This window comes from Lichenostomus cassidix, chromosome 2, assembly GCF_008360975.1.
Source record: "Lichenostomus cassidix isolate B80296 chromosome 2, HeHo_3.0, whole genome shotgun sequence".
Taxonomy (NCBI): Eukaryota; Metazoa; Chordata; class Aves; order Passeriformes; family Meliphagidae; genus Lichenostomus; species Lichenostomus cassidix.
In genome coordinates this window covers 14,678,750-14,695,732 of record NC_139482.1, presented here as the reverse complement: position 1 = coordinate 14,695,732, position 16,983 = coordinate 14,678,750, and the positions used below count along the sequence as shown (strand labels likewise).

General features: G+C 42.6%; 1 protein-coding gene across 20 annotated transcripts in view; it reads left to right on the top strand.

Moving 5' to 3' along the window:
* SVIL (supervillin) overlaps window positions 1–16,983 on the top strand; it is a 135,006-nt gene that overhangs the window by 53,932 nt on the left and 64,091 nt on the right. For 19 of the 20 annotated variants that reach the window (XM_085050421.1, XM_085050419.1, XM_085050418.1 and 16 more), the window contains one exon: window positions 16,002–16,068. Coding sequence is in view for 16 of the 20 variants with exons in the window: in XM_085050418.1 (XP_084906544.1) it covers window positions 16,002–16,068 (67 nt within the window). In the remaining 4 variants the exon portion in view is untranslated. Of the gene's footprint in view, window positions 1–13,062; window positions 13,139–16,001; window positions 16,069–16,983 lie in introns of those variants that run through there. The other variant, XM_085050409.1, reaches the window with a different exon arrangement.

The window sequence follows — 16,983 nt, the reverse complement described above, 5'->3', positions numbered from 1 at the left end:
TTCATCATGGCATCCCTCAGTTTACTCCTTTTTCTCCCCCCTGCCTTTCTGGTTTTGGAAGTAATTTTTCAAGATTACTGACCAAGTTTCCTGACTTCTGCTTTTCTTTGCATCCTGATTGCATGACAAAAAGTTAGGATAGGTGAGTTGTGTGTTTATTTATGTGACATAAAATTTTGTTATAGTCAATAGATGAAAAAAAACGTAAAAAAACCCATCCCAACCAATGAAACATTTCTTCCTGTAAAACCCAGTTCCTATGCAGGTGTGTTTTACCCACCCACAGACCCTTGAAATACTAGAAACTGGATGCTCTCACACAGTTCCTCATAATGACTTACAAGAAATAATGATAATACTTCGCCAAAAAAAGCTCTCAAAAAAGGACCTAGTTGAGAACTTGCATATGCCAAATTGTTTAATAGGATACTTTCACACATATGCACACATACCCTTGAGGGGAAAAGTGAGAATTTGACTATAAAAATGAAATTAGGCTTTCTAAGTGAAATCGCTATATAGTGTCCTCACTAAAGCAGATTTCCTCTAGTTTTGTTCAGCCTTCATTAAATAGCATTCTAGTGCTCTGGATCTCCTTGGATAGGATTTTGTTATTTTCCTGCATATTGTGAACTAATGCAACTCCTGGACTTACTCCAGCCTGTGCTGACTTTACATCTAGGCTTTGGGTATAAGCTGCTGATTATGGTTTCAAACTTCTCAGGAAACAAAAATAAAGAGCTGAAGAAAATGTTGCAGCTTTTCACAGTGATCTCATGCATGGCCACATGATGTCAGGAATTTAAAGTTTCTTGTGCTGGGTTTTAATGCAGGCATACTTTCCATGGCTGTCTGAAATACTGCTGCAGTTTGACTTACAACCACTGGCAAACAGTATATTTACAAGATAGTCTGAATGTCCTAAAATGTAGCCTTTACTGAGCCCTTTTTTTTTGTTTACTTGACTATTTATGAACTTGATTTTTTAAAGTCAAAGCAATCTATGTGTATGCAACTGCAATACAAATTGTTAAATCATTAGAGAAGATGCTGGATTACTTAACTCTTCTTCTGCTGTATTTTATTCAGTTTGTCCATGAGCACTTAAAAATCAGGCCAGGTATAGAAAGGCAACGAGGAAAACAAGCATCTTGTTCGGACTTCAAAATCCTTTGTGTGGAATGTAGAGATAGAACGTAATAATAAATATGCCTGTAGTGCTGGTGAGCCAAAATGAAGTTCCCAGCTGGGTCCCAGAGGCTCCCTGATTTAGGAAGGACTTTATTCAGGCCATAAGAATATCTTCCTGTAGACTCTGTGGGCAGGACACTGTGCTGACAATAAAGTTGGTGCATGAATTACATGTGTGCCTATCCAGTACATGCTGGGTCAAGGTGCTGAAGCTTGTGAACAGCTGCCTTTCATTGCTTGAATCACAAACTGTGGGTCCAGCTTTTATGGTGCCTGAGAGGATGATGGGGCATTTAACAATGAAGCTTCTTGGGGTCCCTGTACCCCAAAATTCCCCAAGGCTTGCAACGTTTCATTTCTCCTGAGAACTGCCACGTCCTGGGTTTGGAGACAGTTTGTGGTGTGGGTGGCAGAGAGAAGTCTTGCTGCAGAACTTACCCCATTTCCCTGCTGGGTTTTGCAGCCCCTCCTGAGGGGCTGTGGCAGCTGAACATCAGCTGAGCATCAGGCTGTCTTCACATGTGACAGGGCCCTGGGACTGAGCATTCTGTAGCATCACCTGGCACGGGGCTGTGTCCCACTGTGCTAGGAAGTGATTTTGATGATTATATGCTGTTCCTCTGCAGTGGTTTTGCCTCACTTTTAGACAAATACCTTGCAAGGCAAGGTATTTTTTCTTTGCCTTGCAAGGACCTAGTCCAGCACCCTTTCTCTAACTGGTTGTTGGTGTATTACTATAATAACCAATGGCCATCCAGATGTCAAGGGAGTCCATTCTTTCCAACCCTTAATTTGTTCAAGCTGCCTGCCTTTTCTCTCTTTTAAGGGATGTCTCTTTCCATTACACATGCTTAGTGCCTCTCTTCAAACAGTGCAGCATTCCTTTGATGCTATTCATGGGACAAACAAGTTGACTGATGACGGGAATTTACCTGCAAGAAAAAAATGCCCAAGAGTATCAGCATGCTTACACTATGACCTTCTGGTTGTTGGCCCACTCCATAATGTGCTGCTGAAGTTAAGCTGTGTGCACTGCAGCTGGTTCAGCTCTCTATAATACACCTCCTTAGTTTCCCATGATCAGTTCTCTCCTAATAAAGTGTGCTAGGTTGGACAGACCTTTACTGAAATCTCCTGGAGAAGGAAAACAAAACCCTTCTCAAAAAGGTGGCCAGGTTTGTGGACAGGATGGAGTGAAGTGGGTTAAGAGAGCCAGTGAGGAGAGTGGGTCTCTAATGGGAGGATCTGCAGTGGGAGCAGGAAAAAGAGCCAGGGGAGAAGGGGAAGTACCTTTGGAAACACTGAAGAATAGAAGTGCAGTAGGATTTACCCATATGATGGGGTACAGGAGGAAGGCGGAAGTATGCAAAAGACAGTGGAAATAAAATCAGATTGGCAAGGATGAGAGCTGGGAGACTAAAAGGAGTAGAGCTGGGAATGGTGGTTCTAGTCTTGGGAAGTTGAACTCTGGCGCAAATGCAGCTGAACTCTTCCACGTGTCAGTAAAAGCTGGGGTGTGGCTGGTTGCTTCTTTCCAGCCACCACACAGGCATCAATACTGCACCAGCCTTGGGGGCTGTCCTCTCTCTCTGTTCATGAGGTGGCTCTGGCGAGCTGGACTGTAACAAACCTCTTGGCTTCCCCAGCAGCTGCCCTTGTTCTTTCATTTGTTTTCTCTGCTGTTTTTCTCTGCTCACTTCATTTCATTTCAACAAAGTCACGATGCCTTACTTTTGAGCTTGACCTGACCATCTGTAGACTGGGGAAGAACACCTCCCCGTTACCTCACTGAAACCCCATCTGTCTTCTCAGGGAATGTGTGCCTGCAGCACATAACTGGTGATTTCATGGTGGATGTGTTTCCTCTCGTGTGACCGAGAGCTGGGGTGGCAGTTGATTCCCATAAGGTCACTGGAGAAGGTGGCCTTTTTGGGGGAATGAGTGTTGGAAAATACTCTTCAGCCTTGATTTAGGCAAAAGTCTTACGTGAGCCATTATTCTGTTCTTTCAGCATCACCTTTAATATGCACAGATTTTGCTGAAGTTGCTTTTCTAGCCTGTTCTTGAAGAATTCAATGAGAGTTTTACTCTCTAGCTCTGCACCAGTCAGGTTTGACTGAGTACAGTAACTGTGCTTTGTCCTGAGCAGTGAGAAAGCCAGGCTTCTTTAGGAGGGTGACTTCCCTACCACTTAGCTGTCCTTTTGCATTTAAAATATTCAGAATACAGATGTTAAAAAAAAAAAAAAAGTTTATTCTATTCCACCCCCCACCATTCTTTAGCATAGGGAAGGAGATACTGCTGTGTTTCCAAAATTCCTTCCTGAAGCCTGTCTTGAAATTCATGTCTGCGAGCAAAGATGGAAAATGCGAGTGTTAAAATGGAGAAAAGTCAGCTGTAACATTATATCCCATTTAAAATTAAAACTGTGAGAGCATAAAAGCATTCAAAAGCCTTTGCTCGTGTGCAGTTACACAAACAGTCCTAAATCAACTGGTGTCAAATAAGCAGTCACCTGTGAGGGTGTCAGAGTGTTCTCTTCTGGATTTGCCTAAGTTTATTGAGATTCTCCTTTTTAACCAAGAGAAGTAGTGTTCCCCTAATACTTTGGATTTGTCAGTGTGTATTCAGAGAGACTTGAAGCAAATGGGTGAACCCATTTCCTCTAGCAGGTAGTGCAAGTCCAGTAGCTTTTCTCTGTGAAGTGTGACTGATTTTCATAGTTCAGGGCTATCTTGACTTCTTAAACTCTTGGCATGTCTAATGCACACACAGCAGTTCTCATTCCTTGTGTGTTGTTGTTTTGTTTCCTCCAGCATTCATTATTGATATGCATAAGAGCATACTGTGCTGCTGATCTAAGCAAATTGGACACAAAGTGAGTTAGCTTATTTTGGGGCTTACCTTTGTGTAATCATGTCTAACTGTCCCTCTTTGTATAGGTGAAGCATATTTTGGGTGAGAACAGACTTTGAGCAGAAAGTCAGCAATTCTGAGCCAAGATATGTATGAGCATCTGGGCACAGCTTCAGCCCAAAATTATAATGGCTAAGCTTACAAACTGTCAGCTGTTTTTTAACATGCACTGTTTTAAGAGTGAATGGGTCATATATTCTATCTCTTTTAATTATAATAGTGTGAACCTCAGGTTTATTGCAGGAACAGGACATAGCTATGGTAGTTTGGTTACTTCAGTGGGGTAATAATCATAATTTAGTTGTACTCCCTGAGGTCAAGACTTTTCAAGCTGAATCATGTGATAAATACATCATTGTATCTGGTAGTATTAGGTGGGTATTTAAACCTTACAAGGTGGTTTTGGTGGAGGATGGAAATGCACAGTCTGTACTGACCTGAAGGGAACAGCCACTGTGAGTGGCCCCTTGCAGGGGTCTCGTGGCAGTGCTGTGACAGGAGGTGACCCGTGCTGCTCTTCTGTCTGCCAGCTCTAACTGCACAGCAGCCTCGTGGCTTTCCTCACAGACTGTGCTGGGAAAGAGGATAGGACAGTATCCAAATCTAGCATCTTGAAGTTGCCTTAGGAGAGGTGTAAAGGAGAAAATAGACTGAATCACAAGGGAAGCAGCAGAAGAAGGGTTTTATTATTTGGCCAGACAGCTATTTTTGGGGAGGGTAAATCATTACCTTTGAAGCCATCTGTCTGAATTGCAGCAAATCTCACCATAACTGATCAAGAGTAATAAATAATTAAACAGTAGTGCTCAAATGAGTATCTCTACCTTGCTTTCATCTAGTTCCCTTGGTTCTGGTGTTTGACAAGTACCTGTCTGCCGCCTTGCCGCTGTGAAGGTGGCTTTTCGTACCTTCGCCGCTGCCCTACTTTCAAGCAATTCACGCAGTGAGAAACCCGATTATTTTTTCAGTCTAGCGGTCCTACAGTGTGCCGTGGTGGCAGCTGTACCTGAACTCCCTGCAGTTTCAAACCAAAGCGTGTCCCCCCGAGCCGTGAGCGGCGCTGGGCTGATGCGCAGCGCTGCCCGGAGCGGAGGAGGGCTGGGAGCTCCAGCTGCTGCCGGCTCGCAAGGTAAACACTGGGTGACCTATAAGCCAGCCAGTCAACTGGCGTGTGGCCTTATTAGGCAAGCTGAGCAGCCGTGTCTGGGGACAGAACATGCTGCGGGTGAGAGCCGCCAGCCCAGAACGGATCCAGCGCACGCCCCGCGAGAGGCGACCCAGAACCGCGGCGCTGACAGCGAGCTGCTGCTGCTGCTGCTGCTGCTGCTGAGCCCAGCTGTCACTCTGAGCCTGCCCGGCAAATAGCACCAGTTGTGCTAGAGGTGGCTTTCAAAGTGAAATCCTTTTGTGTCAGTGTTAGGAGCTGCAGTTCTCCTTCTGGCGTGTTTTTGATGTGCCTGGTTATGACCTTATGATGCCAGTTCACTCTGTCAGCCCATATTCTGAAACACCCTGTGGGGGCCTTTGCTGGGAAGTGTTTTCATTCCTTGTGCTGCCTGCTTTCAGAGGAATACCTGGACTAGGAGGAATAATTTTTTTTTTTTTTAATGGCTTTGGGGCTTGTTTGTCCTCTCTTATTATGCAGTTTTATGCCCTTTATTGGAAAACTGATTTTTACTGGCTAGTGCTATTATCTTCCTCCTAGAAGAAGGGGAATATTTGCATCCACTGCCTGTGTACAGACCAGGACTAGGCTAGGTTGCTTCATACCCACCCATCACGAAAACTGACTTTCACTTGGAAGAAGCCTTTAAAAAAGTATTTATGTTTTTCATTTAGTGTAATCTCCATAGATTTAGTGAAGGAGACGCTGTACAAACTTTCCCAGGCAGCTCTAGGAAGGCTCTTCAGATCTGACTTGTGATTCCTATAGGACTAATAGGAAGTCAGGATCTGACTTCTGACTTCCTATTCGTAACTGGTACCCCCCTGAGCACCATTGGTGATTTTTGCAGAGGTCTTGGGAGTGAATGAGGGCAAAAAAGAGAAAAACGCCATAGCTGCCATGAATTTAAACCTGCTCCCTAGAGAACAGACTCCAGAACTGCAGTATCACTGGGTTAGATTTTCTTTCCTCATTAATTTTTGCTTAGCCATGCTGGTTGCACATTAGGTATGGTACACATGCCTTTTTCATAGTGACACTATTTTCAGTGACAGTACTTACAGCTGAGCTGTCCTATCTTGACCATCAGCTCTTGAATAAAGCATACATTTTTTCTTTATTTCTTTTAATAAATATTTAATTTTCTGAGAAAGCATTGCAACATGCCATAAACAGGATGGGAGCTGGGGTCATGGATTTCTTGTCTGCAAGGTTGCTGTCTGCTTGAGGCTTGAAAAGTTATATTTCAGGTAAGTAGCAGGGATAGGATGTGGCCTGTGAAATGTCACATCACAGTGGTAAACAAAATTGGTATTTTCATTAGATGACTATCACGAAGAGCCAAAGAACTTTGTTATAAATTCTTCCTTGGGGAATGCTTGCCTCTCTCTGCTTCCTTATTGGGCTTTTACATGCATGCAGAGGTAGCAGTGGAGAGGTGTTCAAGAGCAGCCAGGAGAAAACTCAGTAGTGTGGCAGGACTTTTTGTGTCACTTAACTGCATGGGGCCACTTGCTGCTCCAGGCAAGGAGACAACCTCATGCTGGTTGCAGATGCTAGAAGTCAGAAGATGGGGAGGCCCATCCTAGAATCCCTGGCTGCTTGTTGGAAGGACACAAGTTTTACAGACAGACTCCCAGCAGCAGTTTCAGCCTGTGGTCACCCCAGCAGCAAAGCTCTTGTTCACTGCAATAGCAAAGGAGAAGCTGATGCTACGAGACTCTGGTGAAGGATGTCCACAGAGCTGTGACTAACCCTGTGCCTTCACACTCTGAGCTGCAGCTGCTTCAGAGAGCTGTGGTTTGAAATGCTCTCAAGTGTTGTTTTGCTGGATAGAAACCCCATGTCTCCTCAAAGTCCTTGAGCTGATTTAGATTGTATGTATTGCTGGCAGATGAGTTCCTGCCTTTCCCTTCTTTCCAGCCATTTCCTCAATCCAGAAAGGGCCATGTTCACGCCTGACATCTTCTGTTACCACTTTGGGCCCAGAGACAAATAGGTCTGAATTTGTATAATGTGCCCCACTGAGAAAAGGGCATGTGGCCTTTGAACTTCCTTGAAGGAGCTCCTCTAGACTGGTCCTACTCCTAAAGAGGAAAACCTTGGACATCTTTTAATATGCTACAGTCTGGCCATACAATTTTGCAAACAGTGGTATGAGATGTAGGGATGTCACAGGACATTAGATTAGTGTTTCTTATTCTGAAAACGTGTTACAAAATTGAAAGGTACCAAAATCTCCTTTTAGGAGTAATAAATTGCTGAAATTAATGGGTTGAGTGAAATCTGAAATAGTAATCTGGAGACTGGAAGGGGAATTACAGTGTGGATACAAAAATACCTGTTGTTCTCCCTTTTCCCAGAGCACATTACTAAATAGCGCATACAAAAAGACCATCCATATTCATTCAACACATTTTGTACTATAAACCTCAGTTCCCTTTATAAATCTCACTAATCAGCTTTTTTCATCTTTACATATGACCTGTTTTAAAGTGCACTACACAAGCAACTCAGTGCTCAAGTTTAAGTGAAGACTTGTCCACAACACGATCACTGGCCAAACATAAATCTTTTTGCCAGGGTCGTTATTTGGAAAGGATTCATTTGCTTTCTGCTGGAGTGATGACACCATGTCAGGAAACTTCATCCTATTTTTAAAGTTCATACAAATGACCTCCATTTAAAAAAATGAGAAATTACCACTTGCCCACATACGTGGGGTTTGGATGGAAAAGACAAACCTGACTGGAATGGCCAGCCCTGAATTTATCCTGTGATTGTAATCTGGGCTGCTGGGATGTGACTTGAGCCGTTAAGTGATTGTATTCCTGAAGTAATCTGGGGGATTTTCGACCTGTCCTTCAGCTTTGGGCTAACTTACTTCTTGAGCATCTTGGCAGAAATTGCTGGAGAGTGGGAGGAAAGGGAAGTAAGCAAAGGGAGTGCCTTGCCATTTTCCTTTGGAAAGATATGCCTGTGTGCCAAAAGCTGACAGGGTGGTATGGGGTAGGCAGGAAGCCTGCAGCCTGGAGCAGGAGGTCAGATGGACTGACGGAAAAGAGTGGTTTGCTTTAGCCCAGTCTTCTGACCTTCATTCCTGCAGTCATCCACAGCATCTCAGATCTTGGCATAGCTCATGCAGACTAGCTATTCCAAGGGTGCTCACCTTGGCCAGAAGAGCAGTTGAATAAAATTCGTGAGCTCCTTTACATCTGTACCCATGGAGAGTGGATGAAAATATGATTTCATCATTTCATTAATACGCATCATCTCAGTTTTCTGTGCTGCTCAGATTCCTGTTTACCTAACTGGCATATTTGCAGACAGTTTCACTGCAGTCACTGTGGGTTTTCTTTCCTCTGCATTGTTGATTTCTTCAATATTTTATTTTATTTTTAGGTTTTCTTCAAACAGCTGTCATGGGCTTCTTTGATTTTTGCTTTTATGATAACTGCAAGTCACAACAAAGTATCTGCTTCTCCTTATCACAAAGGAACACTTCTAAATATAAATTTGTAAGTGATCAAAATTCAGGAGGAGAAAAGTCCTGATCTTGGTGGGACCTGGTTCATAACTCCTCAGTGCTTTGGGGCTGGCAGCCCTCTGAGTTGGGAAATGTTCTGCACGTTGTTTAAACTCCAGCTTTGATTAGAGCTATTAGTTTTGCCAGACAAAAGGAAGATATTTTCTTCCTCTTCCTGTGGGAAGCTTCAGAACAGCATTTAACTGCCAGCTGGTCTTTCATGAGTAGTCTCAGATTTGAAATGTATACATGCTTAACCTCGAGCTCTAAGCCCAGATGACTGCAAACTTAGCTTCCCGCTGGGCTGCCCCCCTTTCTGACGGCTGAACTGTTGTTCTCTCTTTGTTTGCTTATGTTGGAGGCTGCTAATGCTCAAGAATTAATGATGGCAGAGGGGAACAAGAACATTACTACCGATTTGTAACACAGCCTTGATAACATGGTTTGGCTGAGCACACTTGTAGGTCCTGGAGACTGGATCGTTTTTGAAGGACAAACTGCTCTTCCTCTTATCCTCATCAAGTATTTGGAGATTAATTTCTTTTCCTCTGGGAAAGCATTGCTCTTAAACCTGCTGTTTTCAAACAAGCAACAAAATGCTAAATCTAAGACTTTTTTTCTTCATACCATTGCTTGACTCTACTGAGTTACTTTTTCTGCATGCTTACTGTTTTTCTCCACTGCTAAAGCTGGTTAAGAGGCAGCACACAGACTTTTCTTACAATAGATTATGTCTTTTTGCTGGAAAGGAGGGGCAGAAGTGGTCAGTTACCTACAGCTAAATATTCCCAATGATCTGTGTGAAGTGCATGGCATTGCTGTAATACCCTAAGGCTCCAGCATCTCAGAGCTGTAAGAGTTTTAGTATTGAAAGCAGTGTTGGCACATACCCCTCATCTCGAATCAATGCTGAATTAACTCTGGGATGGGAGATTCTGCACAGCAGCACAGTTTCAGTATGAATAGCAGTGACATTTATGTTACATGATAGGTAACTGTGCACAGAGCAGCGGCTGGTGATCACCTTCCAACCTAATGTGAAGAGATCTTGAAGCCAAACTCTAGGAATTTTTGTGAAGAACTTGATAGAGATGTTGTTTTTATTGAATATTTTACTTTCCTCCATAAAAATTCTCTTTGGTCCCATGAGGTAGCCCCTGGATTCTTGACCTGCCAGCTGTATATAGTAGGAAAAGGAGTTCTATTTGTACCAAAGTCTATGACAGATATTTCTTCCCAGGTGTTAGCCAGACCTATTGGAGAGACTGGCTTCTTACTGTCTTCTGTGGGTAGAATTGGAACAGCACAAGCAAGAACCCATTTAAAAATTACACAATTGTGAAAGGCACTCCAGAGTTTTCCTGTCTTTCTGCAGCTCTGTGTGCTTTCCCTTCTGCACCTCATTCACCAGGAGGATGCTGAGGACAAAATGTCAGGGATGATGTATAGCAGAGGAGTGTGGGAGCCCAACCCCTCCCTCCACAAATACCCCTCCTCTCTCTTATAGGGGACATTGCCAGACAGGGGGTGACATTTGAGCTGAGCTCACCTCCTTTGTTAGCTAGAAGGGTTGATCCTTGTTCTGATCATAAGATCCTGTGCCTTTTTCTTTGTTCTGGCACCTCCTGAAAAGCATACCCAGCAAAACTAAAAGGGAATATTTACTACCAGTTTAGTCATCAGGCTGGGTCACTAGGGGAGCAGGACCTAGCAGAGGTCCTGCAGCAGAGGGAACGACGGCTAGGACTGTCTTTCTTGGCAGCCTTGAGCTATTGCATCAGCTCAGCTGTCAAGTCTAACTTCTCCTTCAGCCTTGCTAGAGATTGCAGACACAAAATTTGTCAAATGAGTGGTGTTTACCTGCTCTTGATGAGAAGCTTCCCTTACTGTGTACCAGATGAGTTACAGATGCTTAAAAATGCTCCAAGTAATAATACCTCTATTCACAAGATCAAGTAAACAATCTTCCCACAAGCAGGGCTGAGAAAGAAGGGGTTTTTTTCAGAACAGGGTGTCTCTTGTTGCTATACCAACACATATACTGGTCCAGAATTTCTCCATTAGCAGCTGCTTTGCTAGTTCCGCCCCATCTTGTTTTTGTGTTTTAAGCACACCTGCACTTATGCCTAGGCCATAAAGCACTAGATTTTCAGGTTAATTGCAAATTTGGACTAGCATCAACAGATTATATTTTTGGTTTATATTAGGCTCAAGTATAAGGAGGCCTTTACAGCTGGTCAAGAGTGCACAGCAGTGTTTGTGTTCTGTTGGTAGTGCTGGGAGTGGTTAGAATTAAACATGAGAGATAGCAAGGTTACAGGCAAAGAAAAAAAATGTGGTATGTACCATCAAATATTTCTGAACAGAGAATGTTACTTGGTGAGTCAGAGGTTTCAAGGCCATGCTCCTTGTGTTGGGTGGCTCTTGTTCAAGGGAGCTCTGGACTGTTGAAAGATCAGCTAAGAAAAGGTGCTTTGATTAGGGTGACTCCAACATTATTTATGTGTTTTAAAATAAATAGATTAAAACAAATAGCAGGTACATTAGACAAGATGGAATGTGTATTCTTCTATCCATTGCAATAACTTGTTAGCATGAAAAACCATGTTTTGATGACCTAGGTAGGCTAAATACAACTTCCTGATGAGTGAACTGCCATTAACAGGTTTTTGATAGAGTATATTTTTCACCCATGGTTAAGCAGTCTCTTTCACAGCATCATTGCTCATATTCTGCCTGTACATTGAGGTTCCCAGCACAGGTCAGGGTTCAGTTGCACCAGGTATCACAGAAACAGGTTAGAATAGTCAAGAACTTCAGTCTTGGGTTTCTAGTCTACCTTTTCATGGTCCTGACAACCTCAGTCCTGTGGTGAGTTTTCTACTCACAGGATCATAGAACGGTTTGGAATGAAAGGGACCTTAAAGATCATCTCATTCCAAACCCCCTGCCAGGGACAGTTTTCACTAGACCAGGTAACTCAAAGCCCCATCCAGCCTGGCCTTCAACACTTCCAGGGATGGGGCATTCACATCTTCTCTGGGCAACTTGTGCCAGTGCCTCACCACCCTCACAGTAAAGAACTTCTTCCTAATATCTAATCTAATCTAATCTATATTCCTAATATCCTACCACTCCGCAGTTTAAAGCTTTTACCCCTTGTCTGATCTACAGGTCCCTGTAAAGTCCTTTTCCTGCTCTCCTGTAGCCCTGCTTTAGGAACTGGGAGGTGCTCCAAGGTCTCCCTGGAGCCTTCTCTTCTCCAGGGTGAACCACCCCAACTCTCTCAGCCTGTAATACTGATGGTAGTTGAAATCTTTTGGAAGGGAAGAGGTCTGTTGGAGGGAATCTGATAGACTTCCCTATTTGTTTGGATGGGGTTAAGTGCATGGACCTGTTTCAGTCACATATTTAATGCTTCTTTGTGTCTGTGTTAGACCATCAGGTAGTTCAGTGTGGGTGACTGAGCCAGGGTTATTGCACCATTGCAAACAAATATTTCCAGACTTTCAAAATTAACTAAAAGGGTTCCAACTCTTCAATCTAAAATCCATCAAATCTGTTTAATGGAAAAAAGAAAAAAAAAAGGTAGCTAGACAGTACTTTTGTGCAATTTTTCACCTTCTGTCTCGAATTAAAATATTTGGAGCTGTGGTGTCTGTTCTTAAATCCCTACCCCCACCAGTAATTTTGCTCATATGTTATCCATAAATCTTGTCTGTTTTAAATGTTCCAACTAATAGTTAGGCAAAACATTTAAGCATAATGCTATGATTATCAGAGTCCATTTTTTGGCAGCCTGGGTGCTGCTTTTCTTAAGTAAGCACTGCAGTTTATCCTGATTAGAGATATGAAAGAATTATTCCTCTTCTTGGCGTTTTTTCTTTTGTTGTTGTTTTTGGGGTTTTTTTTGTTTGGTTGGTTTCTTAATATGACATTTAGGAGTTCTGCATTCATTTTGCAGGAATATAATGTGTGATTTGGCTGGATCTTTGAAGTGGTAATATTATAAATCTCCCAATCACCGTTGCCCAATCTGTTTTAGCATTCATGTGCCTAATTTCTGTTTGTAATCTGATTACTGGCTTGAGCTGCTCCGGCTTGCAGCCTATTGCTATGCATTTACTGTACTCCCTGGGACGCGATAGCCTGACAGCTCCAGTCCTGTGCTATGAAAAATCTCTACACGATATTGCTAAGACAGGCCTAAGGGCTGTGGCTGGTGGAGAATTAGCTGCTATTGTAGTTTCTCTTTGCTGAATCCTTTGTTTGTGCAACCATGTTCAGAAATCCTTGGATCTCCAGCTATTTGGGAAATGTTAAATTCTCTGAGGAGCAAGGTAAGAGTTGCAAGTAGATAAAAGAAAATGCAGTCTGTGTGTGTTTAATCTCTCGTATGTATGTATGCATGTGTAAATATTGTTTGACTGGCTCTCCTGCAGCTGCATTAGGTACTTTAGCAATCAGTATGCAGTTAGTCACCTAGGCTATTTTGTTATTTCCTAAAGGACACTTTTGAAAGATCCGATTAGATGGATCTTTTAATTAGCTTAGCATGCCACCGACTTAAGGCCTTTAAATATACTAAGTAACACTGGGAGGTTGCATCTACTTTTTCTTTTCTTCATTTTAAATTTCCTGTATATTAAATTATGGTTAGTGGTTTTATCCGGTAGTTTGTACCTAAGAGGGAGGGGTACTTGCCTGAGCAAATGGTTAAACTTGGGAGCAAGTCTGATTTACACTTCAGTAAATACACTCTTAATTTTAAATAAAAATATTTTAAATTGCTATAATATGATTATGAACATGTTTAGAATTCGTCAGTAAAAAACAGAACAAAATGCTGTTGCAAATATTTTCCTTCTGTCTATCAAGTACTGTGAGAGTGTTTTTTTTATCTTTAAATTAACCATTGAATAAGACTCTGCTAAACTGATGTTTCTTTTGGGGGCATATTTATTGCCTTTTGATGCAGAGTTGTTTTACTTTTCCTCCTGTGTTTGTATTTAAGACTTCCATATTGTGGTAAGGAAGTTTTATTGGACTTCAATCCCCCCCACATGGTGTCTAATTTGAACAGGGGGAGATACATAAAATATCAAAACCGTGTAATGGAATTTAATTGTCTGCTAAGTTTTTCTGTGTTTGGGGTGTGGGGGAGGATTGGAGCTCACCCCTGTGAAACTGCAAAGTTTTAAGATGATTTTGAGGCGTTATAGATGTGGTATGTGTGAATGCTGCTGAATGTGTTTCAGTGGCTGATGTGCTTCTCTCAGCAGCCCCTCTCCCTCCCTGCTCCCAGGGAAGCAATGCAGGCTACTTTCTTCCGTTCTCACATTCCCTCCCCAGTTTTGGCTGGGCTAGGCAGAATTTCTCTGTGGTCTGCTTGTGGTTTGCATGGTGGACAGCTGTTCCAGTGCCAAAAATTCTAGGATGGGTTGTATCCTGTTAGAACAGCTATAAATCTAAGATATGCCTGGTTCTGATTAGCTAAGCTGATACTGAGCTGGGCTTTGGAAGTTAGTGCAGAGTCCTCTCAAAGTAATGTAAATCTGGCCTTTTTAGAGGATCCGTATGGCTCAGAGTATTCTTTTTAATGTTGGAGTGTAAAATTGTAATGATTTATATACCATTCACTCTGTTTTTCTTATAATATTCTGTTTGGGTCTAGCAAGATGTTTCTGTATAATCTATGTGCTTTATTCTCCATTTAATGGAAAGAGAAAATGAATGTTAACAAAAACAGGAAAAAGTTGCCTATTAAAGTTGAAAAATGCTATTAGCAAAGCTGCTTGAAATCTGCACTGACGTGTAGCAGATGCCTAAAAATGCCTTTTTGCACATTTTAAGCTTCTTTATCAAGTTGTTAAAATCATCTTTCTTTCTATTACTTTTTTTTTAACCTTTTTTTCAATCTTTATACCTGTAGAGGTGGTAGAAGGAAATTGAAGAGGATAAAAAGTTTTGAAAGGCATAGATAAAATCTACATTCTCTAAAATATGAGCCATATTGTCAGCTATAAGTTTTACTAAACCCTTTCTGCACAAATAAGAGATATTCCACCCAGACTTAAAATATTGTGCATAAGCAAAAAAAATTTTTTTGCAGTTAACATCTTCTTTGAAATAGTTAAATCTCAGCTCTGAGGTAGAGTAAAAGGAGTGTAGCTGCATTTGAAGTGTTCTAAAGTCTGGGTCTGTCTTTGAAAAATAAAATGATTGCTGTATCGGTGACCAACTGTTCATTGACTTAGGGTCTTGGGTAGTAGATTTAATACAGATGGGGATGGAAGGAAATTTTTCATTGGCAGTGAGTCATGAGCAGCTCCATGTGTTTTTGCACAGCAGTCTCAGCCCAGGAGCTGCTCCCTGGCTGGCAAAGCTCTGAGGCTCTTGGTTCATCCTCAGTGGAGGGAGGGAGAGGGTGCTTGGAGCACTGCTCATCATTGAGCCCTCTGGAGATGCACTTGACTGCAGAAATGAAAAAGTTTAATCAGGGAGAGGGTGGGGAGATTGCCCATTGCTTGTTGTGGTTCACACAGTTTTGGGAACCTAGGAGCTTTGCAATATGTACTTTTTGAACATGAGGCTGCATCTGACACAGTTTTGCTCTCAGTGTAAACATGTGTTCCTCTGTGAAATGCATGTTGTAAGGCTACACAAAAAAAAAAGGAAGCTCCCAAACAGTAGGCAATCTTCAGAAATATTTCTGTCATGGGTGGTGTAACACTGTTGCAACAGATCCTCAGCTGGACATCTCTTGGCTTCTGCAGTGAATATGCAGTTTTTATGGTATTGCCAGGCTGCAGCCAAAAAGACTCTTGCTGCTTGCAGCATTTCTCATTTGCAGAGTGCTTCATAAACATGTCTATTGCCCATTTTATACACTGGGAAACAGTTAGTTTAAATGATCACCCCAGACTGCAGTGCTATACCACAAATACTAGGAGTAGAACATGGCATTTCCATCAAGAGTTGATGTTTTTGATTTGTCTGCTGTCTGTACTCATTTTTGCAAGGCTTTGGTTTATCACCATCTTGGACATGCCAGCTGGTGCTCCTTTGATTAGAGAGAAGGCCTCTGCAGAGTCTTTTGATAGTGATTTTCTTTCTATGATTAGAAACTATAACCTAGTTTACCAAAAGTTCCCCATTTATTACAGCGTCTTCACAACTGTGTGTTTTTTTTCTATTTCACAGATTTTGCCAAAGGAAACTCAGTCAGATTTAAGCCTTCACGATTGCTCCTAAGGAAGAGAGCATTAAGGTAAGGTCCAGGTTTTTTAGCCCAGTGAAGATGACTGGTTGCAGTAACTTTCCATCATTGTTCAAATCTACTTTTATTCTTTTGTCAGGAAAAGTAATTATTGGTCCTCTCATGGGACCAAGCTTTTGCGTTGAGCAGATGCTCTGAAAAAGTGTTGAAAACACCGACTGCCTCTTAAATAATGTTAAAATTTATAGCTGACATTACTAAAGGAAAAGTCCCACTGTGCACTGAGCCTCCTGCCATTGCAGTGCCCATTTTTCCTTGCATGGCATGGACAGAGTAGAGGTGCAGTGTGAACCAGCCTGGAACACCTACCTGTCTGGAAAAGCAGGTGGCTGCAGTGGATGAATTCATTATACATCCTTGCATGGAGCAATCTGGGGGACAGAGGAGAAGGGGGACACTGCAGAGGTGAATGGACAGGTGGTGTTGCTTCCATGCAGAGTTGTGCTGCCTCCTTGTCTGCATTCTTAGGGCACAGTTCCACAAGGCTGGTAAGGGGGTACACTTAAACAGTTAAGCAAGATGGCAGGTCACATTCACTCTCTCTTCCCATCCTTTCTCCAGCTGCTTTTGGTGTCCACATGAGCTTGCTGGGCTCACTCATAGTGGCACAGGAGGAGGTCAGGAGGTGGGGATTGACTCTTGCCCCCGCACCAGCTGTTTCACTGGCTCAGCTGCACAGGAATCCACCTGCCACAGGTGCACAAGCTGATGTTTGCAAGCTTCTTCTCAGTCAGTGCACAGGCTAGAGCACACCTGGTTCCCTGCTGTTGTTCCATAGGTCCTGCAGAGAGCTGGAGGGAATAGGTGTGCAAGACACACTGCTATGAAAGCAGGCAGGGGAAAGTAGCAGTGAGAGTAGCAGAGAAGGACGTGACTGTAAAATGGACCTTTTACATAAGAGTCCAG